This window comes from Lagenorhynchus albirostris, chromosome X, assembly GCF_949774975.1.
Source record: "Lagenorhynchus albirostris chromosome X, mLagAlb1.1, whole genome shotgun sequence".
NCBI classification, from domain to species: domain Eukaryota; kingdom Metazoa; phylum Chordata; class Mammalia; order Artiodactyla; family Delphinidae; genus Lagenorhynchus; species Lagenorhynchus albirostris.
Window position 1 is genome coordinate 119,766,540 of NC_083116.1, and position 27,949 is coordinate 119,794,488.

Here is a 27,949-nt window from a genome sequence, read left to right on the forward strand (position 1 = left end):
ATTGTAATTTGAAATGTGAGAAACAGGGATGATTCCCTAACAAGCTTTGTCTAGCCACATCATCTCCTGCCATTTTAACCTTTTAGAGGTGGTAAAAAAAGAAGGGAATGTTGAAAATATAAAATAAGGGAAGAAGAAAAGAGGTAGTGAAAAGGAAGCACAGAAACTAGATTAAATCTAGAATACTCTGTGTCCTGTTTACCAATCCCACCTCATGCACTATGTAAAATCAGGTCTATACTTCTGTTGTCCTTGTCATGTATTAACGAAATCTTTTTTTTAAATAGGTGATATGTGGGGGAGATTTTGGACAAATCTGTACCCTTTGACAGTCCCCTTTGGAGAGAGACCGAGCATAGATGTTACCAAAGAAATGCAGAACCAGGTAGGAAGAAGACACCTTGAAAACCAAATCTAAATCCTCAACCTCATTTCTTTTTATGCCATCCTTCTCTTCTTGTCTTATGAAAACATGTAAATGAGAAAATGTTCAAGCTAATTTAAATTTATTTCTTATGTAGCTGTCTTTTCATGGAAAAGTAGTTTACAATGTCAGTGACATCAAGTACCTTCAATAAGTATGGTATTGATCTTGCTGAGAGATATTAAAAGTAGAGATGACCTGAGTTTTCCATTAAGCAATAAGATGTGGAATTATCAACTGGTTGCCATAACTCTTGCTAAAGTTAGTCATTGCGATGGACCTAGAGTCTGTTATACAGAGTGAAGTAAGTCAGAAAGAGAAAAACAAATACGGTAAGCTAACACATATATATGGAATCTAAAAAAAAAAAATGGTTCTGAGGAACCTAGAGGCAGGACAGGGATAAAGACGCAGACGTAGAGAATGGGCTTGCAGACATGGGGAGGGGGAAGGGTAAGCTGGGATGAAGTGAGAGAGAGGCGTGGACATGTATACACTACCAAATGTAAAATAGATAGCTAGTGGGAAGCAGCCGCATAGCACAGGGAGATCAGCTCGGTGCTTTGTGTCCACCTAGAGCCGTGGGATAGGGAGGATGGGAGGGAGGGAGACAAGAGGGAGGGGATATGGGGATATATGTATATGTATAGCTGATTCACTTTGTTATACAGCAGAAACGAATTCAACATTGTAAAGCAATTATACTCCAATAAAGATGTTAAAAAAATATAAAGTTAAAAAAAATATAAAGTTAGTCATTGCTAAGTAGTCAGTAATCTCTGTGAATAGTAAAACAAGGATATCATTAGAAGATTTTTGCATATTAAAAATCATTACTGTTAAAAATATTACAAGAGTCTAAAATAGTTTTTAAATAAACTTTTTTTACCATCTTGGTATAATTGTTTAAATTCTCTATGTTCCCTTCCATTGATTAAATAATATTATAGTTATAATTGTGTATTTTTCTTTATTCAGCTAATAGCCTACATTTCTGGGTAGGAGCCATAATCATACATCTACTGGCCGTGTAAAATTTCTTCAGATGGTTGCACCATGGTTTGCTATTTATGCACTGCTTGTTAACAGTTTTAAATCTGTAAGCAGCAATGCAATGAACATCTTCACCTACGTAACATACTCCTGGGAAAAGTCCATAGCAGAATGAAAACGTGAAGCTGCAAGGGCCCCTAAACTCCTGCAGCCGTTGTAGCCCCACTTTGCAGTTGAGCAGCAGCAGAGGCCCATCTTTATGTAGCTCCATAGCCTATCTACGGTGTTTTCACACCCACCATCTCGCCTAATGTTATGTTTACGACAAACCTATGGGACTGCCAGGACAGGTATTGTGATAGTTCCATGTTGTAGGTGAGGAAACTGAGGCTTGGGTAAATGATTTGTTCAAAGTCACAAAGACAGTCAGTGACAACTAAGGTTGGAACTGAGAACTCCTAATATTTCCAGCCTGGTTTTCTATCCATTCATTCTTCATTCAGCAGATGTTAATTGTGCTTGCCCGTCTACGCTGTTTTAGTATATGTTCATTCTCCTTAAGAATGCCATACTCACCAATAGCAATATTGACTGACATTAAGCCTTTAAAGGTCAAAGAAAATATCCATAGTGTCTGTTATATCCAGTTGCATATCCCCAAGGCTGACATAGGAGAAAAAACAAACTTGACTGGTCTTTAAGATGAAAGGAAGTTTTCTGTGTCACTAAAACGTGATTCATTAAATATCTGCCAATTATACAAACTTAGTTTGACTGATATGGGCCTTATGTCCAAAGAAGTCTTGGTCAGCTCCAGAGACACTGGTTCCCAGAAGAGTTTGCTGAATCGCAGACACCTTCTGCTGCCCCTCTCCAGTTCCAGAACATTCTGAAAGTTTAGATTCCCATACAGACTATGAAGCCAAGGCCCCCCCCACCCATCGGCTGCTGGGTCACATGTGGGCCTTTTTGGTTCCAAAATCACGCAACTTCATGTCTGCTTTATTGTTCGTGTCTTCTAATGAGCCTAATGCCAGGGCCTTGCCCATCGAAGGAGATCAATCAAGGGATGTTGTCTTGAGTTGAACAGTTTTTAGCAAAGAGAAGGTCATTATCGTTTGTGTTTATACTTGGAACATAAAGAATAAAGACAAAAAACTTCACACATGATCTCACCCCGTCTACTGTTAACATTTTAATGTATTTTCTCATTAAGATTATACCATATAAGTGGTTTATATATTTTACTTTTTCACTATTAAATTATTAAAAATATCAATAAAAATTCTTTATAAATCTAATTTATTTAGATTTTCCATTCCTCAAAGGCATCATTATTCATTTAACCATTCTGGTGGTTGTTTCCACTTTTCCCTCTATTAAAAATCATTTTAGGGCTTCCCTGGTGGCGCAGTGGTTGAGAGACTGCCTGTCGATGCAGGGGACACGGGTTCGTCCCCAGTCCGGGAAGATCCCACATGCCGCGAAGCGGCTGGGCCCGTGAGCCATGGCTGCTGAGCCTGCGCGTCCGGAGCCTGTGCTCCGCAACGCGAGAGGCCACAACAGTGAGAGGACTGCGTACTGCAAAAAAAAAAGAAAATCATTTTACACGTTGTACACCTTAAACTTACACAATATATCAAATTATTTCAATTGAAAATTAATAATAAAAATCATTTTAAACATAATTCTTCGACCTAATTTCTGAGAATTTCCTAGGTTAGTTCCCTAGAGACAGGATTACTGAGACAAAGAGTATAAACGCTGTGAAAGCTGTCCATACATGTTGCCAAATTGCCTTCCAGAACAGTTATGCCTTTGTACACATCCAACAGAAAGAATGCCGTGATTTTAATGCTAGAATTAAATGCTGGGTTTTTTTTTGTTTTTTTTCTTCCAGTCCTGGGATGCAAAGAGGATATTCAAGGAGGCTGAGAAGTTCTTTGTGTCTATTGGCCTTCCTAATATGACTCAAGGATTCTGGGATAACTCCATGCTAACTGAGCCAGGCGATGGCCGGAAAGTGGTCTGCCACCCCACAGCATGGGACCTGGGGAAGGGTGACTTCAGGTAGTGAGGCTGATGTGTACACAGCTGATACTAAAATGGGAGACAATGGAGGGATGAGGATGAATTTGGATTCCTTCTCTGCTTCTCTGAGCACAGAAGAGATGAATGAATTCTCCTTGAATGAAGGCTGGGAGTCCATGAGAGCACATCTGGGCTTTCCAAGGAAAAGGGGATTGTCAGCAGGCCCTAACTTGAACCTTTAGACAGTTTGCTTCATCTGAGATGATATGCACCCATTAGAGTTGCATGGTCATGGGTATGGTGGTGACCCCATTAGGAAAGGGTTGGTGCAAGATTTATGGAAGATGGATATGTGAGTCAGGCATTGATCCCCACCTCCGTTTCCCTCTTCTGAGTGAACTAGGACAGGTGAATAGATAAGCTGGTATGTGTCATTAAGAGAAACACAGAGAACACTCCATGGGAATTGGAAGATAAGTGACCACACCTGGAATAGGGGTTTGGCTCAGACAGGGCTCTTCAGGTGGCATTTGAGTTGGGCTTGGAAGACAAGAAGGGTTTGGACAGACAGAGCTGGGAGGGACACGGGGCTGGGAGAATAGCAGTATCAGATGCAGAGAGGCAGGACCAGTGTTGTGTACTGGAGTCAGCAGGTTAGGCTAGAATAAAGGGCGTGTGAAGGAGGGTCTGTGTGAAATGGCAGAATGAGCACAGGCTTTCTAACCCCAGCTGTGTCACTTAATGAATAGGCAACCTTGGGCAAGGTATTTAACCTTCTTGGGTTTCAGTTTCTTTATCTATAAAGTGGAATCGTAATTCCCGGTTGGCAGGTTTGTGAGTGTCTTAGGTTGGGTTCCCTGGCTTGAGATGGAGATTCTTGTACACGTGTTTCACCGAGGGAGAGCTTGCAGGCAAAGGGGAGTGAGGGAAGCAGGATGGGGCAGGGGAAAGAGTTAAGTAAGGAGGTGGTCTCTGCTAGAGACTTGGCCTCAGCCTGATCCCACGGGGCTCTCTGGAGCATGATTTGTACCACAGAGTTGGTCACATCTTGAGACAAGAGGACTGGCCCTTTGTACCCCATATTACTCAGTCATTGGCTGTGGACTGCCCCAGAGTATGGGGCCACATAACCTCCTGGTTGAGGCACCTCCCATTTAGCCAAAAACATTAAAGAAGGAAGCAGCTGTTGGCCAACAGCCAGGACTCAGACAACTGGGAGATGGGTGGATCTTTCTGGTAAAGCAGATCTAGGCAGGGCCCCAGCCGCATGCGCTAGAGTAGGGGTTGGCAATCCTTTCCTATAAAAGGTCAGATAGTAAATAGTTTCTTTAGGCTTTGCAGGTCTCTGTTGCAACTACTCATCTCTGCCCTTGTGGCATGAAAGCAGCCATAGATAATACAGAAACAAATGGTTAGGGCTGTGTCCCAGTGAAGCCTGATCTATCACAGCAGGTAGCCAGCTGCAGGCCATAGCTCACCGACTCCAGTACTAGGGTGAAGTTGAAAAATGAGTAAGTGTATGTGAGCTTCCTAGCACAGGATCTTACACACAGTAGATATTAACTATATAATAGCTATTCTTATAATTGTGCCAAAAGAGTATAGAGAAAAACCAAGTTAGAGAAGGAGGTCATGTTGGGGTGTATAAAGGAGGTTGAGTTTGTTCCTGAGCAGCGGGAGTCCTTAAAGGGTATTTGTCAGGGGGATGACGTGGTGCTCAGAGTGGTGGGAAGACGACTGAACCTACTGAAATATGACCCCTACACTCATCTGCATGAAATTGCTCTTGCCAAGTTGAAAAGGACCGGCACCTAATTGCCAGATGCCATCCTCATACCATTGGGCCACAACAGCATGGGGCCGTGTTGAGGAGTTGTCTTTGAAGTGCTCTTGTTCACTGATGTCTGCATCGTCATTCCTTCTGGACTTCTTTGACTTCTCTCTCTGTCTCCTTTTCCTCTCTCCACCCTGTACATCCTGGGACCTCCTGGGGCTTTGTCCTTGGCCCTCTTTTCTTGCCATCCTACACAGCTTCATGGGCCATCACATCCACTCCCTGACTTACATGCTAATGATTCCCAAATATCAATTTCTAGCCCTTTCTCCTACTACTACTATGTCCTGGCTGTACCAGACTGCTGGCTGTGTCCTGAATGCCACATTCTTTTCTCAAGCCATCCTCACTGAGCGCTTCTAGGAATGTCAGTCTCTTGTCCCTCCCTGCCATTTGCCTGGCAAAGCATGTTGATCAAGGTCCAGCTTGCTCATTGCATCCTGAGTTATGCCCTTCCTGGGGGCTTCCAGAAGACTATGCCTCCATATACTCATTGTTGTGCCCGAGGCCATGTCTACTGATCACTTGTAGAGTACTTGCCTCAGAGTTTCTGTAGTAGACGACTCTGTTTATCTTCCTTTCTGTTAGTCTGTGATCAGGAGGACAAGATTCAGCCCTGCCCATCACTTTATATTGAGCACCTAGTACAGTTTCTAGGACGTACAAGATAGGTCCTCAAGAATCATTGGTGAATAAGTCTTGGAAAGGTGAATGCTATGGAAATCCCATATAACTCCATTGTGATGATTAAATGAAATTCAATGAGATTCATTTTAATCTTGCCCATTTTTGTTCAGGATCAAAATGTGCACAAAGGTGACGATGGATGACTTCCTGACAGCCCATCACGAGATGGGGCACATCCAGTATGACATGGCGTATGCCACACAGCCCTACCTGTTCAGAAATGGAGCTAATGAAGGTTTCCATGAAGCTGTTGGGGAAATCATGTCACTTTCTGCAGCTACACCTCACTATCTGAAAGCGCTTGGTCTTCTGCCCCCTGATTTTTATGAAGACAGTGGTATGGACATGTTTTCATGGCCTGTTTTGGGTATTCTTTAGTCTGACATGGGCAAAGGTATTTATTGTCATGCATAGGATATATTTAATTTTTGCCATGTAAAATATAAGTTATTTATGGGTAACTGGAAATTGCTACTGGTTAAAAAAAATTTTAAGTATATAGTATAATATGCCAGCTTCTGGTTTTGTATCTTTGAAAAGGGCATAAGAGAGGTAAATAAGTGAATGGTCTTGGGACTCTAAGAACCATCTAACAGAAGCTTTTTAAAAGGATGCTAAAACAGGCCCACAGAACTGAAATGGCTTATCCAAGGTTACCCAGCTAATTAGTGTCAGAGTTCTGACTGAATCCCCTGGTTCTAGGTAAAAACCAAAACAGTGGAGCTGGAACAGATTCTAACAACCATTTTGCAGAGGAAGCAAACTGAAGACATGAGAGGGAAAATAATTAACCCAAGGTCAAGAAGCAACATGGCAGAACCGGAAGCAGAGCCCTAATCTATAACTTTTCCCATAATATTATGCAAAGCAAAGTGTAACTTGAAATTTGGGAGTTCTTAAGGAACAGGTGGTGGAATATCAAGATTGGAGGAGACTGAAACGTTTTGTTCATGTGGCCGAAGCATGAATTTGCCCCGTAACATCCCCTCAGATTCAGGCCATCCTTCAGCATCTTTGCCAGAGGCAGCCTGTTTCTCTTTGGATGGGTTGGACTTGATGGAACACGGCAGATATTCACGAGATCCAGATTTTTCTGTGAGGATTTTTTCTTGTAAAAGGAGGACACTTAGGGCCAAATATGTTCTTCTTTCCTATGTATTTCTCTCCCCTCATTTTAGCAATTTGGGACATAAACTTCAGCTCTGCCTACTAGTACATTTAGTCGATGAGGTCCAGGTCATGAGCTCCATCCTTGTGTGGGCAATTCGCTTTGCCTCGACTTCTGGCTCCAGACCTTGATGATCTCACAAGGACCTGGGAGTAGGTCAGTGTAAAGCCATCATCATGTCTGAAAAATTTACTGTGAGCACAGACCCAGTGGGTAATAGACAAGTAGCAGCATCCTCCCATGAAGGGAGCAACAGAGGAAAGGGGGTTCGCAGTAACCACGCCTGTTTCCTAATTTTAAAGTATCATTCTCAAGTCAATTAACAGACCATTATTAGTTTTATCATTTTTTAATATTCCTTGACAGCAGTCAAAGATGGTTGAATCACTAAGACAGTACTAGGCATGGTTAAACCACTGATTTGAAAAACTCCTGCTTCTTTCCTTGGCTCTGGCCCTGATCTGTGAATGATGCTAAACAAAATAAGGTCCTTCATTCCTTCTCTCTCTCTCTCTCTCTCTCTCTCTCCTTCTCCCTCTCTTCCTTTCTTCTTCCAAAAATATTTATTGAGCACTTACTATGTGTAAAGCATTTTAAAAGACACTAAATACATTGGTGTGCCAAGTAGATAATATCCCTCTGCTTACATTCCAGTGAGCTTCATTTATGCACTAGATATGAGCTCCACTGCCTTTTTACATCACTAATAAAGGATAAATGAAATAACATAATTTGTTAAAGCATTTTAAACTCAGGTAAGGAAGATGTCAGTAAATTTAAAGTACATTGGACTTCTGATCATCCAGTGGATGGTTTCCTCTAGGGAGGCTTGTTTTTGTTGTTTTTTCCCTTCCCTGGTTTACTGGCTTTTGGCCACATCTGTTTAATATTTGTTTATTTAGCAAAGACTCACAAAGGACATCATGTAGCAGACACCAGGCTAGGTATACAGTCTTGAATGAGAATTGACAGTCACTTCCTTCATGGAGCTTGCAACAATAAACAGTGTGGGGCTTCCCTGGTGGCACAGTGGTTGGGAATCCGCCTGCCAGTGCAGGGGACATGGGTTCGAGCCCTGGTCCGGGAGGGTCCCACATGCCGCAGAGCAACGAAGCCCATGTGCCACAACTACTGAGCCTGCACTCTAGAGCCCGTGAGCCACAACTACTGGAGCCTGTGAGCCACAACTACTGAAGCCTGCGTGCCTAGAGCCCGTGCTCCACGGCAAAGAGAAGCCACCGCGATGAGAAGCCCGCGCACCGCAATGAAGAGTAGCCCCCGCTCACTGCAACTAGAGAAAGCCTGCATGCAGCAAAGAAGAGCCAACGCAGCCAAAAATAAATAAATAAATAAATAAATAAACCAAAAAAGATAAACAGTATGACTAGGAAAGTAGATAAAATACCCCTAATTAGCTCTGATAAGAAGTACTTAAGGAAGGCAATGGAAACTAATAAAGAAAAAGGATTAGGGGTTCCTTGTAGATTTATTTAACCTGATCTATCCAAGGCTTCACCCTACTCCAAATCCCTCAGCTGAGAAAACGAATATATACATATTATTATGTCCACTGTCAATATTTCTCATGTGATCATCCTTACAGTAAGTATATCTTGAGGAATAATATCTTGAGGTTAGGAAATTATCTAATACAAAACGTCTGCTGTCACCCTCATCTTAATGTTTATCCTTTCCCATTTTATTTTCAGCAACAGAAATAAACTTCCTGCTCAAACAAGCACTTACTATTGTTGGAACTCTACCGTTTACCTACATGTTAGAAAAGTGGAGGTGGATGGTCTTTAAGGGTGAAATACCCAAAGAGCAGTGGATGCAAAAGTGGTGGGAGATGAAGTAAGTCAATGAATATGCAATCAGTAAAATGTTTCCTCATGAGTTTGCTGTTTATTTAAAAGCATTTGGTTGGCCTGTGTCCACACACTCACATACACACACAGACATCATATACTTAGTACCAGTATCTGTATTTTATTGCCTGAGGGCTTCCTCTGGTCACTAGGACCCTCCTATGGAGAAAAGACTGAGGAACTATGTGTGATGGGAATTGGTGGATAAGTACTTCAGCTCCCTCACCCTCAGCGGGGAGAATTCTGAGGTGAGTGCTCTACGTGGGATCCTAGAGTTCCTCAGTGGGAATAGGCTCCAGTTACCCACTGTGGTGACTTGCTTGATAACACACCTTTTGGGGGCTGCTTTCCTTTTCCTGTCTCACTTCCTCACTCCTTTGCCTGTGTTTCCTGGGATCACGTCCCAGGGCCTGATCTCAGGGTCTGTTTGGGTGAGAACCCACCTAAGACAACTGGCACTGGAGTTCTCAGAGAATTCTTCCTAGTCAGAATAACTGGGATTTCAGTGGCTAAATCTTGAAATCTAGTGATGTGGGGCTAAGTATGTGAAAATGAGAGAGAAGTGTATTCAGGCTAGGGAAATGCCATCACATACCACACACACACACACACACACACACACACACACACACACACACACACACCCCACATTAACTGCCTCCTTTTTATTTTTTAAGTCTCCATTTGGGAGCTTTCTCAGATAATGTTTCCTTGGCTCTGCCCCACCCCCCAGCAGGGTCAAGTGACATAATTTCTCATGCTCTATCTTAAGTATTGAGGCACCCATTAAACTGTGATATTATTTCGGAAGTGATCAATTTATTCATTTTTATTTTTGCTTTTGTCCATTCTTTGAAACAAAAATATTTACCCCACATTTTAGGTAAAGCACTGGGGAATCCGATGCTGATCATTTCTGATGTTCTCCTCGACTTCAAAGAACTTGTAGTCTATGGAGGAATGCAGGAAATGAAACCACTGCAACGTGTTGGGTTGTGATGGGAGAATGTGGGCATCCATGAGCATCCAAGGGGGGATCCAAAACCCTGGCTGATAGGTCAGATGAGGAGAGGCATCAAAACAGCTTTGAGAAAGATGTGGGATTTAACCAGGGGTATGTAGAGGGGAAGGGAGAGAATTCCAAGCTAGTGAGAGCCTGCTGCATTTGGGCAACAGAGGGCGATTCCTTTCAATAGTTTCAGTGCTACCTCATTCATCACCGTATCCCAAGTGCTTTGCACAGTGCCTGGCACATGCAAGTATGAAATAAATGATGAAAGTATTACAGAAGAAGATGGAAGGAAGGAAGTTAGGAAAGAAGGAATGAATGAATGAACGAATGAAGGCAGGAAAAAAAGAAAGAAAGCTTCTCCTTACCATCTATTAGTCAGACTCCTGTCAATTATTTTTGTTTATTTTTCCTCTCTGTGGTGAAGATCTACCATTGTAACATTCAGCCCCATATCCGTAAGTTGAAGTCAGTGCCACTCTTCTGCCAAGATTCTCTCTGGTGACATAAACCCTCCTTGGGAGGGAGGAGGCAGCATCTGTAGTAGCTGTTGCTAGCATTTGAGTATTACTGAAATTATGTCTATCATGATCCCACAGTGAGAAAGGACGGATGTATTCACTTTAAACAATGCCAAATACATGGTTTTCCTACCTTTTTTTTCCTGATCAAATTAATTTTTGATCCCTTTTAGTTTATTTCCAAAGGTACATGGAATCAGACCCTTAAAATGATTCATTAATGCATTAATTACTCTATGCATTCAGTGAATCCACGTGAAGTCTTTTCTTAGCATTGCCATCATGTCTGACACTGGAACTGTAAAGATGACCAAAACACAGCCCCGCCTGCTAGGGCAAGTCTCCAGGGCAAGAAGGAGCTGTATGTGAATAATTATAAAACGGAGAGAGAAATGGCAAAGGAGGCAGAGCTAGAGAAGGCCAAGGGAGCTGGAGGGTTCACTGTGCTGGCAGGTGGTTGGGATCAGGGGCAGGCCTCACAGAGGAGGGGACATTTGAGCTAGCCTTGAAGAATCAGTGAGATTTCAATTTTAGAAAATTCCGCCTACGAGGAGCCCATAAAATGTAGTGCCGGAGAGGAATTATTAGGACTTTTCACTGTATGTTTTTGGCCACGCAATGCACTTTAGTAAATTAGTATTTTGAAGGTACAGCTATTTTCCAATGCTGTAGACTGGCTGAATCTAAAAAATAAAGAGATGACTACATGATGCACTTTATTCTGTAATTCTTTACACTGTTTCAATTTCACCTGACAACTAATTTCAGTAGAAACGCCATTGGCTGATGACACTGCACTAATGACACCATCCATACTTTCTCACGATGAGTGACCCAGAGCTGACGTATCTTCTTTTTTCCCCAAAGGCGAGAGATAGTCGGGGTGGTGGAGCCTCTGCCCCATGATGAAACATACTGTGACCCCGCGTGTCTGTTCCATGTTGCTGAAGATTACTCATTCATCCGGTAAATGACAGTTTTCTTCTATTTCACTTCTAGGATTTGTGGACAGAGTGACAACTTTAATTTCTTTTTCTATCTCCATTCACCTCCCCCTTAGATCCTCAAAATAGATGATCAGTTTCAATTCGATTTAACTCAACATGATGTATTGAGTTAAATAAAACTTACATGAGATCTTTTCTCCCACCATCAGGGAATTTATAGTATCCTTGGGAGAAATAGAAATATATTTTTGTTTGTCTTCTTGTTACTGACAGAGTGCAGGGTGATTGTAATAGAGTATTTTTATTTATTTATTTATTTATTTTGAGTGACTAATATGGGTTTTTTTTAATTTTTTAATTTAATTTTATTTTTTTATACAGCAGGTTCTTATTAGTCACCCATTTTATACACATCAGTTTTGTTTATCTTCTCAAAGAACCAGCTTTTAGTTTTATTGATCTTTGCTATTGTTTTCTTTGTTTCTATTTCATTTATTTCTGCTCTGCTCTTTATGATTTCTTTCCTTCTGCTAACTTTGGGGAGTTTTGGTTCTTCTTTCTCTAATTGCTTTAGGTGTAAGGTTAGGTTGTTTATTTGAGATTTTTCTTCTTTCTTGAGGTAGGCTTGTATAGCTATAAACTTCCCTCTTAGAACTGCTTTTGCTGCATCCCATAGGTTTTGGGTCGTTGTGTTTTCATCGTCATTTGTCCCTAGGTATTTTTTGATTTCTTCTTTGATTTCTTCAGTGATCTCTTGGTTATTTAGTAACGTATTGTTTAGCCTCCATGTGTTTGTGTTTTTTATGTTTTTTTCCCTTTAATTCATTTCTAATCTCATAGCGTTGTGGTCAGAAAAGATGCTTGATATGATTTCAATTTTCTTAAATTTACTGAGGCTTGATTTGTGACCCAAGATGTGATGTATCCTGGAGGATGTTCCGTGCACATGAGAAGAAAGTGTAATCTGCTGTTTTTGGATGGAATGTCCTGTAAATATCAATTAAATCTATCTGGTCTATTGTGTTATTTAAAGCTTGTGTTTCCTTATTTATTTTCATCTTGGATGATCTGTCCATTGGTGTAAGTGAGGTATTAAAGTCCCCCACTATTATTGCATTACTGTCGATTTCCTCTTTTATAGCTGTTAGCAGTTGCCTTATGTATTGAGGTGCTCCTATGTTGGGTGCATATATATTTATAATTGTTATATCTTCTTCTTGGATTGATCCCTTGATCATCAATGTAGTGTCCTTCCTTGTGTCTTGTAACATTCTTTATTTTAAAGTCTATTTTATCTGATATGAGTATTGCTACTCCAGCTTTCTTTTGATTTCCATTTGCATGGAATATCTTCTTCCATCCCCTCACTTTCAGTCTGAATGTGTCCCTAGGTCTGAAGTGGGTCTCTTGTAGACAGCATATATATGGGTCTTGTTTTTGTATCCATTCAGCAAGCCTGTGTCTTTTGGTTGGAGCATTTAATCCATTCACGTTTAAGGTAATTATCGACATGTATGTTCCTATGACCATTTTCTTAAGTGTTTTGGGTTTGCTTTTGTAGGTCCTTTTCTTCTCCTGTGTTTCCCACTTAGAGAAGTTCCTTTAGCATTTGTTGTAGAGCTGGTTTGGTGGTGCTGAATTCTCTTAGCTTTTGCTTGTCTGTAAAGCTTGTGATTTCTCCATCAAATCTGAATCAGATCATTGCCAAGTAGAATAATCTTAGTTGTAGGTTCTTCCCTTTCATCACTTTAAATATATTATGCCACTCCCTTCTGGCTTGTAGATTTTCTGTTGAGAAATCAGCTGTTAAACTTATGGGAGTTCCCTTGTCAAGGGAAAAACGTATGTCATTTTTCCCTTGTTGCTTTTAATAATTTTTGTTTGTCTTTAATTTTTGTCAATTTTGATTACTATTGTCTCGGCATGTTTCTCCTTGGGTTTATCCTGCCTGGGACTCTCTGCTCTTCCTGGACTTGGGTGGCTATTTCCTTTCCCATGTTAGGGAAGCTTTTGACTATAATCTCTTCAAATATTTTTTCGGGTCCTTTCTCTCTCTCTTCTCCTTCTGGGACCTCTATAATGCAAGTGTTGTTGCATTTAATGTTGTCCCAGAGGTCTCTTAGGCTGTCTTCATTTCTTTTCATTCTTTTTTATTTATTCTGTTCCATGGCAGTGAATTCCACCATTCTGTCTTCCAGGTCACTTATCCATTCTTTTGCCTCAGTTATTCTACTATTGGTTCCTTCTAGTGTATTTTTCATTTTATTTATTGTATTGTTTATCTGTTTGTTTGTTCTTTAATTCTTCTAGGTCTTTGTTAAACATTCCTTGCATCTTCTCGATCTTTGCCTCCATTCTTTTTCCAAGGTCCTGGATCATCTTCACTATCATTATTCTGAATTCTTTTTCTGGTAGGTTGCCTATCCCACTTCATTTAGTTGTTTTTCTGGGGTTTTATCTTGTTCCTTCATCTGGTACATAGCCCTCTGCCTTTTCATCTTGTCTGTCTTTCTGTGAATGTGGTTTTTGTTCCACAGGCTGCAGGATTGTCGTTCTTCTTGCTTCTGCTGTCTGCCCTCTGGTGGATGAGGCTATCTAAGAGGCTTGTGCAAGTTTCCTGATGGGAGGGACTGGTGGTGGGTAGAGCTGGCTGTTGCTCTGGTGGGCAGAGCTCAGTAAAACTTTAATCTGCTTGTCTGGTGATGGGTGGGGCTGGGTTCCCTCCTTGTTGGTTTGGCCTGAGGCGACCCAACACTGGAGCCTACCTGGGCTCTTTGGTGGGGCTAATGGCGGCCTCTGGGAGGACTTACGCCAAGCAGTACTTCCCAGAACTTCTGCTGCCAGTGTCCTTGTCCTCACGCTGAGCCACAGCCACCCCCTGCCTCTGCAGGAGACCCTCCAATACTAGCAGGTAGGTCTGGTTCAGTCTCCTGTGGGGTCACTGCTCCTTCCCCTGGGTCCTGATGTGCACACTACTTTGTGTGTGCCCTCCAAGAGTGGAGTCTCTGTTTCCCCCAGTCCTGTCAAAATCCCGCTAGCCTTCAAAGTCTGATTCTCTAGGAATTCCTCCTCCCGTTACCAGGGCCCCAGGTTGGGAAGACTGATGTGTGGCTCCGAACCTTCACTCCAGTGGATGGACTTCTGTGGTATAAGTGTTCTCCAGTTTGTGAGTCACCGACTCAGCAGTTACAGGATTTGATTTTATTGTGATTGCGCCCCTCCTACTGTCTCATTATGGCTTCTCCTTTGTCTTCGGATGTGGGGTATCTTTTCTGGTGAGTTCCAGTGTCTTCCTGTCGATGATTGTTCAGCAGTTAGTTGTGATTCTGGTGCTCTCGCAAGAGGGAGTGAGCACACGTCCTTCTACTCTGCCATCTTGAACTGGCAGGCCGACTAATATCTGTAATAGAGCATTTTTAACTTGAAGCCCTAAGACCTATGTTCTTCCCCTCTTAGCTCCAGATCTTGAATTTGTTGAGTCTCAGTTTCTTTCTTTCTTTTTTATTTACTTATTTGGTTGCTCCGGGTCTTAGTTGTGGCATGTGGGTTCTTTAGTTGTGGCATGTGGGATCTTTAGTTACGGCATGTGAACTGTTAGTTGCGGCATGTGGGATCTAGTTCCCTGACCAGGGATCGAACCTGAGCCCCGTGCATTGGGAGCACAGACCCTTAGCCACTGGACCACCAGCTAAGCCCTGAGCCTCAGTTTCTTTATTTGTAAAGTGGAAATAATACTGTTGATCTGCCATAAGTATCGATTGGCATCATTTATGTGAAAGGGCTATAAATCTGTAAAACACAATACAAATGTGAGCTAACATTTAACAAAATAATACTGCCTTTTTGTCAGCTGATACATGAATGCAAGTATGATGAGTCTGTAGGGTTCATGTTTGGGTCTTTCTGGAGGGAAAAGAGGTTTAACTGATACTTCTTTGGTGACTAGGGCTTCAACATTTAAATACATGCCCCAATCTTTGATTCTAGCACAGAAACTAAACACAGGACAACTTCTTTTCTTTATCTCTTTTACAGATATTACACAAGGACCATTTATCAATTCCAGTTTCATGAAGCCCTTTGTCAAACAGCTAAACATGAAGGTCCCCTGTACAAATGTGATATCTCGAATTCCACCGAAGCTGGGCAGAGGCTGCTGTAAGAGATGCTTCAAAATATTGAACCTCTCATTCCTATTTAATGTTACTCATTTCCACGCCTAGGTTTGAATTTGATTTCTTTGCTCTAAAAAGAAAATTGGGGGCCTCAAAATGTTCTCATCCACAAATTAAATGTTTGTTTCGTGGTCACACAGGAACCTGGACCATGTGATGGCTGGACGGGCCACCTCCTCTCTCCATGTCATAACTACAGAGCTCTTTTTGTAGTAACTGGAGGGGAAGAGAGATTGAAGGATGAATACATCTGTTAACATGGCTTCTTTTCTTATTTGCCAGGAGCAAACTTAGTCAAGCCAAAGAGGAGAAAGTATAGATTGTACATGTAAGTAGATGTACATCTGGAATCCCTCAAAAGGCTCTGAACCCACCCTCCCCTTTTTTCTTGTAGCCAAATGCTGCACCTTGGAAAATCAGAACCCTGGACCTCAGCATTGGAACGTATTGTGGGAGTAAAGACTATGGACGTAAAACCACTGCTCAACTATTTTGAGCCGTTGTTGACCTGGCTGAAAGAGCAGAACAGGAATTCATTTGTGGGATGGAGAACAGACTGGACTCCATGTGAGTACATTGAGTTGGCACATTTCTAACTGCCCACTTTCTGCTTCCCCTAGTCCTCTCTGGCCCCAGTCTCATGGGACTGGGACACAGCTGAATATGTTCTCCCTCTACTTAGCCCCTGTACTACGGTGGTAGCTGCCATTTTATCTGGGAGGAAACACATTTGTTGAGCAGCTACTATGTACCTGGCACAGTGAAAACTACCTCTCTCTCTCTTTTTCAAGTCTGCTTTACTAGCCCCATATTTAAAAGAGTCTAACGGTCTCCAACCCACTGTATTCGAATCCGGCTTGTCAAAGACAAATACTTTTAACAATTTTAATGCTATTGCCTCTCCTTTCTAGCAGTTACTTTCATATTTTTAAACAATTTGTTTATATTGTCATTCCCCTGTCACTCACTTTTAGGCATGCACTTCTGCCTACTCTTCTGCCTCCTTTTCTCATTCTCCCAATTAGGTTTAACATAATTTTTCATAGAGAAATTATCAATATTTGCATCATTTTGCTTGCAGAACCAAGTAATATACTATTTTATATCCTTTCTTATGTGGTTTTTTGTTTGTCCTGGAGTTTCTATTGCCTCATTTTTTTTGTATGCCTAATTTGCTATGTACGTCACATTCATCTTTTTCAACTATTCCAACATATCTATTCTTTTCAGTCTCATTTTTTCCTAAAGAACTCCCACTTAGAGTCCTCCTGTCTCAATGTGGACCACAGTTTTCATCCTGAGTCATCCCTTTGCTGCTGTCCTGGGTTGAATCCACTGCTTCCTGGATGCCATATCTTCTTTCGTGAATTACCTCTTGTTTTGCTGCACAGCCTCCAAGTGACTTTCTAAGCAAGAGCTCATGGGGTAGGAACACCAACTGTTCCCCAAAGTGTCTTTAACCAGACCTTGAGTTTCATTCCCCTTGTTTTCCGTCCAGTATCTTTTTCCCACCCGCTACTGTACCTGAATCCCAAGCCTCTCCGGGATTCTGTGGGACTTTGGGGGTCTGTGCTGCCTCTGTGTACACATTAGGGCATGGCTTCCTGACCCTTGCAAAAGCACTTATCACTCCTCCATAACTTCTCATTTTCCAAAATTGTGTTTATACCTTAAAAAATTCCTTTACTATCACTTTAGTGGGATCTTGGGAGAGGAAGGAAATAAACACACATGGTCAATCTGTCATCTGTAACAACAGTCTGTTATTTCTCTTTAATCAGATTCTAACCAAAGCATCAAAGTGAGGATAAGCCTAAAATCAGCTCTTGGAGAAAAAGCTGTGAGTATTCTACACAGTGCGTCTATGACTTTCAATGTGTTCCCTTAAATAGGGCACAACAAGCCCATTCCAGTGTGGTCTAAAAGATGAGAGGACACATGGTTCTCTTAAAAAGCTCTAGATTCTGCCCTTTGGCTTTTGGGTTGTTTGTTTTTTTAGTAACACATTCATTCCTTATTGGATTGGCTATGCCTCCTCTTTCCTTGTGACCTGGAAGGTGTTATGAAGATCAATGAGAAAACATCCAATGTTAAGTATCAAATACCCACCCTCCCAATTCACTCTAATCACCATTACTTGTATTTGAGGAAGAGGACATGGTTATATTTTGAGAGATTGTTTGTTCTTAGAAGCACTGTAGGCAGTTTTGCGTTGTTTTGTCTTAGTCAATCATCTATATCCTGGAAGCTTGTCAATCATCTATATCCTGGAAGCTTGTTTTAATCTTAGACCTCAGCCCTGGACCTGCTTAATCGGAATCTGCATTTTAACAAGCCCCCCAGGGGGTCTGTAGACACAATAAAGACTGGGAAGCTCTGATTTAGAACACAGTTTCTCAAACGTGGCTGCACACTGGAGTCATTTGGGATTTTTGAAACATATCAGTGCTTGAATCCCACTCCCAGAGATTCTGACTTAATTGCTCTGTGGTGTGGCATCAAGTCATCAAAGCTCCCCAGGTGACTGATTACGGCAAGGTTTGAGAACCACTGATGTGGAGATGCATTTCAGGACAACAGAATGTTTTACAGAAAATCAGATTACTTACACCTTCATGTGAATTACTTTGATCAGCTATTCCTTTCTCCTAAACACCTGTCTCAGGTTATCCAGTTTGAAGCAGTAGTGGCTTTGATTGGGAAAGAGGAGAGGAGAGGGTCGCCCCAGGCAGATGGGGATCAAAGGCGTGGGTGGGCTTGTGGCATCCTGCAGGCTTTGCAGGATTAGAGGGCAGCCTGACACTATTGGGTAAAACAGTCCAGGGTGCTACAGAAAATTGTTCTTTGCACTGGATAGACCCAAAGATGGCATTTCTACCCCCTTACTTTTCCTGGTAAGTTAAATATTGTCCAAGGTTCCACAGTAGTTGTAGTGTAACTTTCATAGATAAGTAAGACGTTTAAACATAAATAACATAGTAGGAGTAAAAAAGGAACGTTTAAGAAAGAAATAATAAAAATGGAAGTGCATCACTTCCCAAACTCTAAAAGTTCAAGTTCCTATTTCTTAACAATCATTGAGTATCTCTGGGATCATTTCTCTTTCTGTCATATTTTTATTAGCTCTTCCTTGGACTAATGAAATTTAATTATTTTAATTTAAAGTATCTGGTAGGTCAGGATCCTTTTCAATTATCTTCTTTTTTCTTGACATGTGTCCCCATGTTCTCTTTCCATGCAGTGAGGGATCGGTAGTCTTCAGAGGGGTTGATGGTGTAACATTCTGAGGCCTATTCACTGAGCGAGAGGCTGCTTTGATGAGACCAGAACCATACTTTTAGCCAGAATAACTGCCCAGTTCAAGCTATTTCCTGGCAAAGTCCACCTGGATCTTTGACACTAATTTGAGAACTTGGCCTTTGCTTTTTTTGAATATAGAAATAGTAACCAGAATATTAGTAATAATATTAATAATATCATTATTACTATTAAAGCAACTTTTTCCAACAGCTTTGTGATACCAAGCTGGGGTCAATGTAGCAACCCTTTGAAATCCTTTTTAAAATTTATTTTATTTATTTTTTAAATTAATTTTTATTGGAGTATAGTTGCTTTACAATGAAATCTTTTCTTTAAACAGCTAAAATTTTAGATTTACTTCTGAAAATGTAATTACATTTTTAAAAATTGAAGTATAGTTGATTTACAATGTGTTAGTTTCAGGTGAACAGCAAAGTGAATCAGTTATACATATACACATATATTTTTTTCAGATTCTTTTCCCATATAGGTTATTACAAAATATTGAGTAAAGTTCCCTGTGCTATACAGTAGGTCCTTGTTGGTTATCTATTTTATATATAGTAGTGTGTGTATGTTAATCCCAATCTCCTAATTTATCCCTCCCCCACTTCCCCTTTGGTAACCATAAGTTTGTTTTCTACGTCTGTGAGTCTGTTTTTGTTTTGTAGATAAGTTGATTTGTATCATCCTTTTAGATTCCACATATAAGCGATATCATATGATATTTGTCTTTCTCTGTCTGGCTTGCTTCACTTAGTATGATCATCTCGTAATTGTTTTTCCTAGAAGGGGGAGAGATGCAAACTTCGTGCTATTCATGATCTCTACTGCCATCTACTGGAGGAAAGAGTGAACGCTTTTTTCTCTTTCAACAGGTTTTTCCTGGACGATGCAAATACACAAGCCATTGGTTTAGCACTGAAACACAAGAACAAATTACCTTGTTTACAAAAAAAATTTTTTTCCTTTGAACCTCAAGTTTCTTCTTTTTTTTACACTTACACATATCCAAGAATTTACTATAAAAATAGTAAAAACTCAGCATATTTGTTTACAGTATATGGACATTTTAACCAAAACCAATGGCTCACATGACTCCCATCTATAAACCTTCCCTCCGGGTGTTTATTTCAGCTTGCATCAAACTAAATTAAAAGGGCCAGTGAACGCCATGGTTTTTAAAGCGTGGCAGCGGGACCAGCTCCCACCATCTGGGAGCTTGTTAGAGATGCGATTTCTTGGGTCTCCTCCCAGACCTTCTGAATTAGAAACTCTGAGGCTCAGGCCCAGGATTCAGTGGTTTAACAAGCCCTCCAGGTGATGCTGATGCACACTCAAGTTGGAGGTTACTGACGTCACGCAGAGCAAGAATCTTTGGCATATTAGACAATTTAAAAATAACGCTTGTGGGGAAATCCCTGGCGGTCCAGTGGTTAGGACTTGGCGCTCTCACTGCCAAGGGCGTGGATTCATTCCCTGGTCGGGGAGCTCAGATCCCACAAGATCCCACAAGATGCACGGTGCGACCAAAAAAAAAAGCTTTTAGAATATCAGGTTTTAATGTACCCCACGATCTCTACTGAGCAATGTTTTTGTTTTGAATTTGCAGTATGAATGGAATGACAATGAAATGTACTTGTTCCGGTCATCTGTTGCGTACGCCATGAGAGAGTATTTTTCAAAAGTCAGAAACAAGACCATTCCTTTTGGGTGAGTTGATTTGCTGTGCTGTCAATCAGTATTTCCCTTATTCTTGGGTCTAAGAAAATATTATGCTTCAACTTTTATTCAAATGAAATTAAGAAAAACCTCCTAATAACTTTTAAATCTCTTTGATCTCCTGGAATTTGGGCCAGTCTATTTAGGGATGATTGTGACTTATTTGACTCGTAGGTGACAAGAGCACTGTTATTATTAAATGGCCCTCTCCTCGCCTCTCTCTTCCCTTTCCACCCCCTTCCCTCCTCTCTCCTCTTTTCCTCTCCCCTTCTTTTCCCCAAATGCTCTCATCCACCCTCAGCACTGAAAAAAAAAAGGCAGAAATCTCTGCTTTCATTCATGAGCTTATATTCTAATGTATCTGTTTTGTGTGTGTGTGTGTGTTAGAGACAGTCGACAAAATATGTAAATATGTAAGTAGTAGAATTCGATGGTGATAAGTGCTAGGGAGAAAAATTCAACAGGAAAGGGGCTTGGGAGTGCTGGTGTGTGTGTGTGTGTGTGTGTGTGTGTGTGTGTGTGTGTGTGTGTGTGTGTGTGTGTGTGTGTGTGTGTGTGTGTGTAGGGTTCAATTTTAACTAAAATGGTCAGAGAAAGCCTTGTTAATATTTGAGCAAATAGCTGAAACAGGAAAGAGAGTCACAGGTGCAGACTGTGGGGAAATGTTTCAGCTGGGAAAATAGCAAGTGGAAAGATCCCGAGGGACAAATATCCTTCACCTGTTGAAGGAGCAGCCAGGAGGCTAGAGTGGCTGGAGCACAGTGAGCTAATAGAAGACCAGTGGGAGAGGTGGTCATGGTGGGACTGGGCCGGGGGGGGGGTGGGGAGGCGAGAAGAAAGTTCGTGTGTGCCTCCCAAGCCGTTCTAAGGCCACTGGCTTTCCTTCCGGGCGAGGAAGGCTCTGAGCCCTGTGATCTGCCTTGGGTTTTATTAGGATCAGTCTGGCAGCTGTGAGAGCAGAGTCTTGTCACATCGTACTGTCAACCCCGCTCATCACCCTCACGGTGGGGGTAACATGACGGTTTTTGCCGGGAGGGGCAAGGTTCGAAGATATCAACGCACCACCTCTGTCCATGGAACAGGGCCATTGCTGCCTGCCATGTTGTTTAGCACGAGTCTGGGTCACCAACGATTCCTTGCTGATTCTGCTACTGCTTTCAGTTTGAAATTTTTCTATGATTGGAAAAAAACCCCAAACTGTTGTTCTTATACGGTGGCAGAACTAACAGCGCCAAGACTTGCTGTCACACCTTATGTAGTTGAGTTCGTGTGCTTTGGGCACTGGTAAGCTTGTTGGGACAATTACATCCTTCCATGACGGGCCCTGCCCCACGCCTCCCTACTTTACCCTGTGATCCTCCCCCCATCTCCTTTTCACCAGCAGGAGAAGTTTTCATTCTCTTTACGGTGTCCTCTGTGCCACCAGGGAAGATGTTTCTTTTGTTTCTCCACAGGGAGAAGGACGTGTGGGTGAGTGACTTGAAGCCAAGAATCTCCTTCAACTTCTTTGTCACTTCACCTAAAAATATGTCTGACATCATTCCTAGAACTGAAGTTGAAGAGGCCATCAGGTGATACTTCACTTTCTAATGCATGATAGCAGGGCAGGGGGTTCCCCAGTGCAGCAGCAACCGTAACGAATATTTGGTGTGCTTATACAGTGCCAGGCACTCTTCTGAGTCATTTACATGTTTTTCCTCATCTTAAAAACTTGGGTTTTAATTCCAGAATCTCATAGCAAGGGGATTGTCTTAATTGGGTTTATCCAGATACAGGTCCTTAGACAAGGATTTGAGTGTAAGTCGTTTATTTGGGAGGTGACCTCAAGAAACACGGATGGAGGAATGTGGATAGGAGACAGGATGGAAGGAAGGTAATAAAGGACACGTTATGAGCAGGTTACCACTGTGGGCAGCTAGAGTTCCATTCTGCTGGGAATTCTGGGAGACGGCGTAGACTATGCCCCTCAATTGTCCCATCAGAGCTGGGGTATTTATTCACCACCTCCCATCAGTCACTGGTTGAGAACTGCTTACAGGGGAGACTAACTTCCCAGCATTGCTGGCCTGCAGGCAGGGCCGAATCTTGTGGCCTGAGAATGCTCTTGGGAAAAGGCAGCAGATACTGGCTGAAGGAAGCCTGGCCAGCACACCCGGAAAATGGTAAGAGCAGAGGGCACATGGGCAGGTGTCGCCATCATTTGCTGTAGGGACTTTGATGTAGGATCCATTTAACTAACCAAAGTCTGAAACAAGGTAAGCAAGGATAGGATTCCTTAGACACTGGTTAGCCTCCATTCCAAAAGAGGGACTTGCTATTGGTGGTGAGTGTTCAGAAGGGACAGTTTTCCCAATTTGCCTCAGCTGTTTCCCAAAACAGCAATAGTGAATAATGGAGAGATGTAGGTGTTTCCCCTTGTCATTAAAAAAAAAAAAAAAAAAAGAGGCTTCAGCTACTCACTGCTACAGGAAGTGCTCACTAGGTGGCACTCTTGAGCTGCTGTTCATCTTCGGAAGCAGAAACAAGACTTGCTGGGCAGAGTGGGCCTAGAAAATCTGGTTTAGTGGGGTTTACAACCGGAGCACGCCCAGAGACTCACTGGCTGCCTCCACGTGACTTGTCCTGGGGAAAAGCGCCAACTGAGATCATCATGAAGGAGCCCCGCCCTCCTGCAAGCTACAGGGGTCCTCAAACTTCCTGTTTCCAGAATGCCCAGACTCTCAGGCAGAGGTTGCCAGGGGTGACATGCCTAATGCTGCTTTGACCTCTCTCTCTCTCTCTCTCTCTCTCTCTCTCTCTCTCTCTGGGTGGACTCCGACCTCCTCCTGACCTGCCCTATACCCAAGGGCAGGAGGATGTGATGCCAGACACTTTGGTTTTCAATCTAGAATATTGAACATTTCACTGTTTTTTGTTTTAAAAATAATCTTCACCTTTTTTTTGGCAAAGCCTCCTTCCCTGTATTCCTCCCCAGTGCTGCCTTTTAGTGATAATTTTGGATGTCAACACCTTTCATTTGTAAAATACAACTGTCAAGACTTGTGTAGAGGGACTGTTTCATTTGTAGAAGAGGTGGATGCAGTTGTCCTTTTCCGTTATTTGATATAACATCATTGTAGACATACCCTGACAGAAGGGAAATTCTTACCAAACATGCCAACTTTGCCTTTACAACGCAGTAGTCACGAATGAACAAATGCCAACCATTTGCACGTTTCCACACTTGCAGCCTAATTTTCCAATGGAGCTGTTTCCAAGCCTAATCTAGGTTACAAGATAGGAAGGATGTATAATTGTCAAAACTCAAATCTTTCACTGAACCTGGTTATTTACTTTGATTTCATTGCTTTTTTAGGTATACATTTTTAGGATAAGCCTTATCAAATCCGTTTGGGAACAATGATGTAGGGAGTCAATAATTGCACACAGTTTTCTTTTGCCTAAGTGTTTTGCTTTTGGGAATAGGATGTCCCGGGGCCGTATCAATGATGCTTTCCGCCTGGATGACAGCAGCCTGGAGTTTCTGGGGGTTCAGCCGACACTGGCACCCCCTTACGAGCCACCTGTCACCGTATGGCTGATTATCTTTGGGGTCGTGATGGGAGTGGTAGTGATTGGTATTGTTGTGCTCATCTTCACTGGCATCAGAGATCGAAGAAAGTAAGTGACCTTTCTTAGACTTATCTATCCTAAAACAGAAAGGTTTAGGGAAAACTAACTGGAAATTTTGCAGTAAGTGGTAGGTTGTACAAGCCAATTCCTTATTTGGACAATTTCGCAGCTACATATTCTTATGCATCCCCTAGAAATTTACCAGATTTCATCAGCACTTTGCCTCCCTAGCAAAGCCCCACCATACAGGACATGTCCAGCCTGGAGTTGGCTGGTGTGCCCTGGTAAACTCCAGCCTGGCCCACAGCATCATTGCCCCCACCGCTAAGAGGCACTCCAAGCCCAGCAGGAGTGAGTGGGCTCAGGGCGTTATCCTTACTGATGAGTCCTCCTCGGTCTAGAACTGACCTTAGAGGCTGGATTAGTGATGGATTTGAACTGTGAAATCATTCGAGAATGAGCTCTGAGATTTGCTCCAAACTGCTACACTCGAGTCCTCTTCATCCCTCCTCTGATAGCACAGACGCCCTACTGTTCCCTCAGTTGATGGGTCAGGCACCCTCTAATTTGTTCTTGAGTTGAAGATCCAAGTTCATGGAGGATTTAAATCACCAGAGACCTGATGTATAGTCTTGCCCTGCCACTGGATTTGTTTTCTGACCTTGAGACGTCATTTACGTTTGTTGGGCTTATATAATTGAAGTTAATCATATTTTATAGCACCTTACAAAACTCTTTGCACACTTTCGGCTGTTTAAACATGTTCTTCAACTTTGACATGCACTAGTCTATTTTGCTCAATTTTCTTCACTATATTATTTGTTCTCCCAAGTAACTTCATTTTTTAAAATAGGCATTTACTAGAATACATTCATATAGTTAAAATTTTTTAAGTACAAAAGGATACACAGAGTCTTCTGTCACTCTTTGCTTCCAAGTTCCCTTCCCAAAGCCAACAAAAACGATCGGCTTTTTAAAAATTTTTATTTTATATTATAGTTGATTTACAATGTTCTGTTAGTTTTAGGTGTACAGCAAAGTGATTTAGTTATACATATATCTCTTCTTTTTCAGATTCTTTTCCCATATAGGTTATTACAGAGTATAGAGTTCCCTGTGTTATACAGTAGGTCCTTGTTGATTATCTGTTTTTTGTTGTTGTTGTTTTGTTTTTTTGCCGTACGCGGGCCTCTCACTGTTGTGGCCTCTCCCGTTGCGGAGCACAGGCTCCGGATGCGCAGGCTCAGCGGCCATGGCTCACGGGCCCAGCCTCTCCGCGGCATGTGGGATCTTCCGGGACCGGGGCACGAACCCGTGTCCCCTGCATTGGCAGGCGGACTCTCAACCACTGCGCCACCAGGGAAGCCCAATTATCTGTTTTATATACAGTGGTGTATATATGTTAATCACAATCTCCTAATTTATCCCTCCCTGCCCTTTCCTCTTTGGTAATCATAAGTTTGTTTTCTAAGTCTATGGGTATTTCTGAAAAACGATCAGTTTTTTGGAGACCCAATGAAGCAGAATCTTTGTTTTAGTAAGACCTGCAGACTTGGACACACATTACAGTTTAACAAGCACTCCTCTACATACTAAAAACTTGCACATGAGATGCTATTCCAAAGTTAATTCATTAAAGAACTTATTTGGAAGCCCCTCCTTCATGCTACACACTATGTTAATAGAAGGTACAAAAATAAGACTGTCAACCGTGCTCATGTATTTCTTACATTAGTGTTCTCAGTGACTGTATGATGTAAATATGTAATTATCTTCATGTATATATAAAACTGAGATTCAGAGAGGTCAAGAAACTTTCTCAAGTTTGCACAGCTAGTCAGTAACACATGAGGATATATGCTTGGTTTCTAAAGCTGGTTATTGTACTACAAAGCAGGCCTACCCTGATCTTTATACTTTGGAAGTTGATAATTTAGTGGGGAAGCTTTTTAAAATGAAGTGATTGGCTGAATGATCACTGAGTTCCTAAAAATAATAATAATGGTCAATATTTATTGAGGATTACATGCCAAGTACCGTGAGTACTCTGCCAGCATTATTTCATTGACTTCACATGATTGCCATCATTTGCCAAATAGGCAAACTGAGACACGGAGGCCTCTGCTCTCTGACTCCAGAGCTTATACCCTAACCAATCTCCTGTGCTCTGCCAGCCATCGTGCCGACCAATCATGGGCCTAAAGAAGTGAATCCGATGCACTCTGGGTGCCTATGGTCCATTGAGAGGGGGCTGGTATGCAAATGAATACAGGTGATTAGATGCTGAGACAAAAAAGATGCCTGGGCCCAGTGGAGTCCAAGGGAGGCCGTGTCATTCTAACATCACAATATTAAGGTGACTTCACTTTATTTAACAGGAAAAATCAAGCAAGCAGTGAAGAAAATCCTTATGGCTCCGTGGGCTTGAGTAAAGGAGAAAATAATCCAGGATTCCAAAATAGTGATGATGTTCAGACTTCGTTTTAGAAAAATCTCTTTTATTTCCTCTTGAGGTGATCTTATTGTATGTAAATGTTAATTTCACAGTACAGAACATAGGAGATTATAAGGATGTCATTAAATGTCAAAGCTGTGTCTCTGTTCAGGAAAAGTTGTCCAAAGAAGACATGCCTGAGGAGAGGGCATCTTCACTTGCATCGCCTTTAGTATTTGTTTCTGCCTCGGGATTTGACTTTTCTGTTTCCTGAAAGAGGTGTTTCTATGTTTCTCTAAGAGAATAGAGAAACTTTGTCTTTTGCCTCACACGCTGTTCAGGGGTAATAGAAATGGAAATGTCCGTTGTGTTGCTGGAGTTGAAAAGAAAGGAGACATGGCAGGAGCAGGTGTTGGGCTCTGGTGTGGAACCTGGGTGGATCACTCTTAAAGACGGTGCCTGTGAACAGACGGAGCTGCAGGGATGGAGAACAGCACGCACTGTTCACTTGGATTGAATTCAAGTGTAAAGGATGTCATGCTCTCTTCACAGTAACTTGATCTAAGTACTCTAGTGATTTCCCCCAGTGATGATTGGACTGGAACATGCCTTCTTCAGGGTGACAGGGCTACAGAAGAGAGAAGAATCCAGAGAGCCATTGGAGGACATTGCCTTCTCACTTCCAAGCTGCCTGATCACCATCTTCCTGACAACATCAAACTAGCCCCAGGGGCCTCTGTGAACCCCCCTCCGGAGCACCCGTGATAGAAACTCGCTTCCGCTGCTCTCTAACCGTGGAGTGCATGGAGATCCCAACTGAATGCCACCCTCTGAAGTGGGCTGCCAATCTCTTAAATCTTTTGTATTTGCCCACAATGTCTGAGTAGTGCTGAGCACGAAGCAGACACTCAGTAAATACTCGATTTACACACTCGTGTGGTCTTATGTGTGCTCTGTGCTTGGGTTTCTGTGGCTTCAGTCTGCTTTTCACTTCCAGGGACAAAGTTGCCATCTGACTGTCCAGGACTCTTGACCTCCCATATGTCTTGGAATGTATCCCAATGCCTTCAGTTGCTTTATATTTCTTGTATAAATCAATTATAAAATCAATCGAAAAAGAGTTGTGTTAGAGCATCTACACCATCAGGTTAGGAACCAAAGCTGGTAATGCTTTTATATATCTCAGAGCCCCCAGCCCAGTTCTGAGCACAGCATCCAATACAG

At 42.0% G+C, this 27,949-nt stretch overlaps 1 protein-coding gene across 1 annotated transcript in view; it reads left to right on the forward strand.

Moving 5' to 3' along the window:
* The window catches only part of ACE2 (angiotensin converting enzyme 2), a 43,869-nt gene extending 16,213 nt beyond the window's left edge, over positions 1-27,656 (forward strand). Inside the window, exons 2-13 of the mRNA XM_060137382.1 lie at positions 288-385; positions 3,318-3,487; positions 6,080-6,306; positions 8,847-8,991; positions 11,403-11,501; positions 15,518-15,640; positions 16,052-16,224; positions 17,439-17,497; positions 20,570-20,670; positions 22,134-22,250; positions 24,145-24,339; positions 26,670-27,656. Coding sequence (XP_059993365.1) covers positions 288-385; positions 3,318-3,487; positions 6,080-6,306; positions 8,847-8,991; positions 11,403-11,501; positions 15,518-15,640; positions 16,052-16,224; positions 17,439-17,497; positions 20,570-20,670; positions 22,134-22,250; positions 24,145-24,339; positions 26,670-26,778 — 1,616 coding nt within the window. The 3' untranslated portion in view covers positions 26,779-27,656. The remainder of the gene's footprint in view (positions 1-287; positions 386-3,317; positions 3,488-6,079; positions 6,307-8,846; positions 8,992-11,402; positions 11,502-15,517; positions 15,641-16,051; positions 16,225-17,438; positions 17,498-20,569; positions 20,671-22,133; positions 22,251-24,144; positions 24,340-26,669) is intronic.
* The last annotated feature ends 293 nt before the right edge of the window (positions 27,657-27,949 follow it).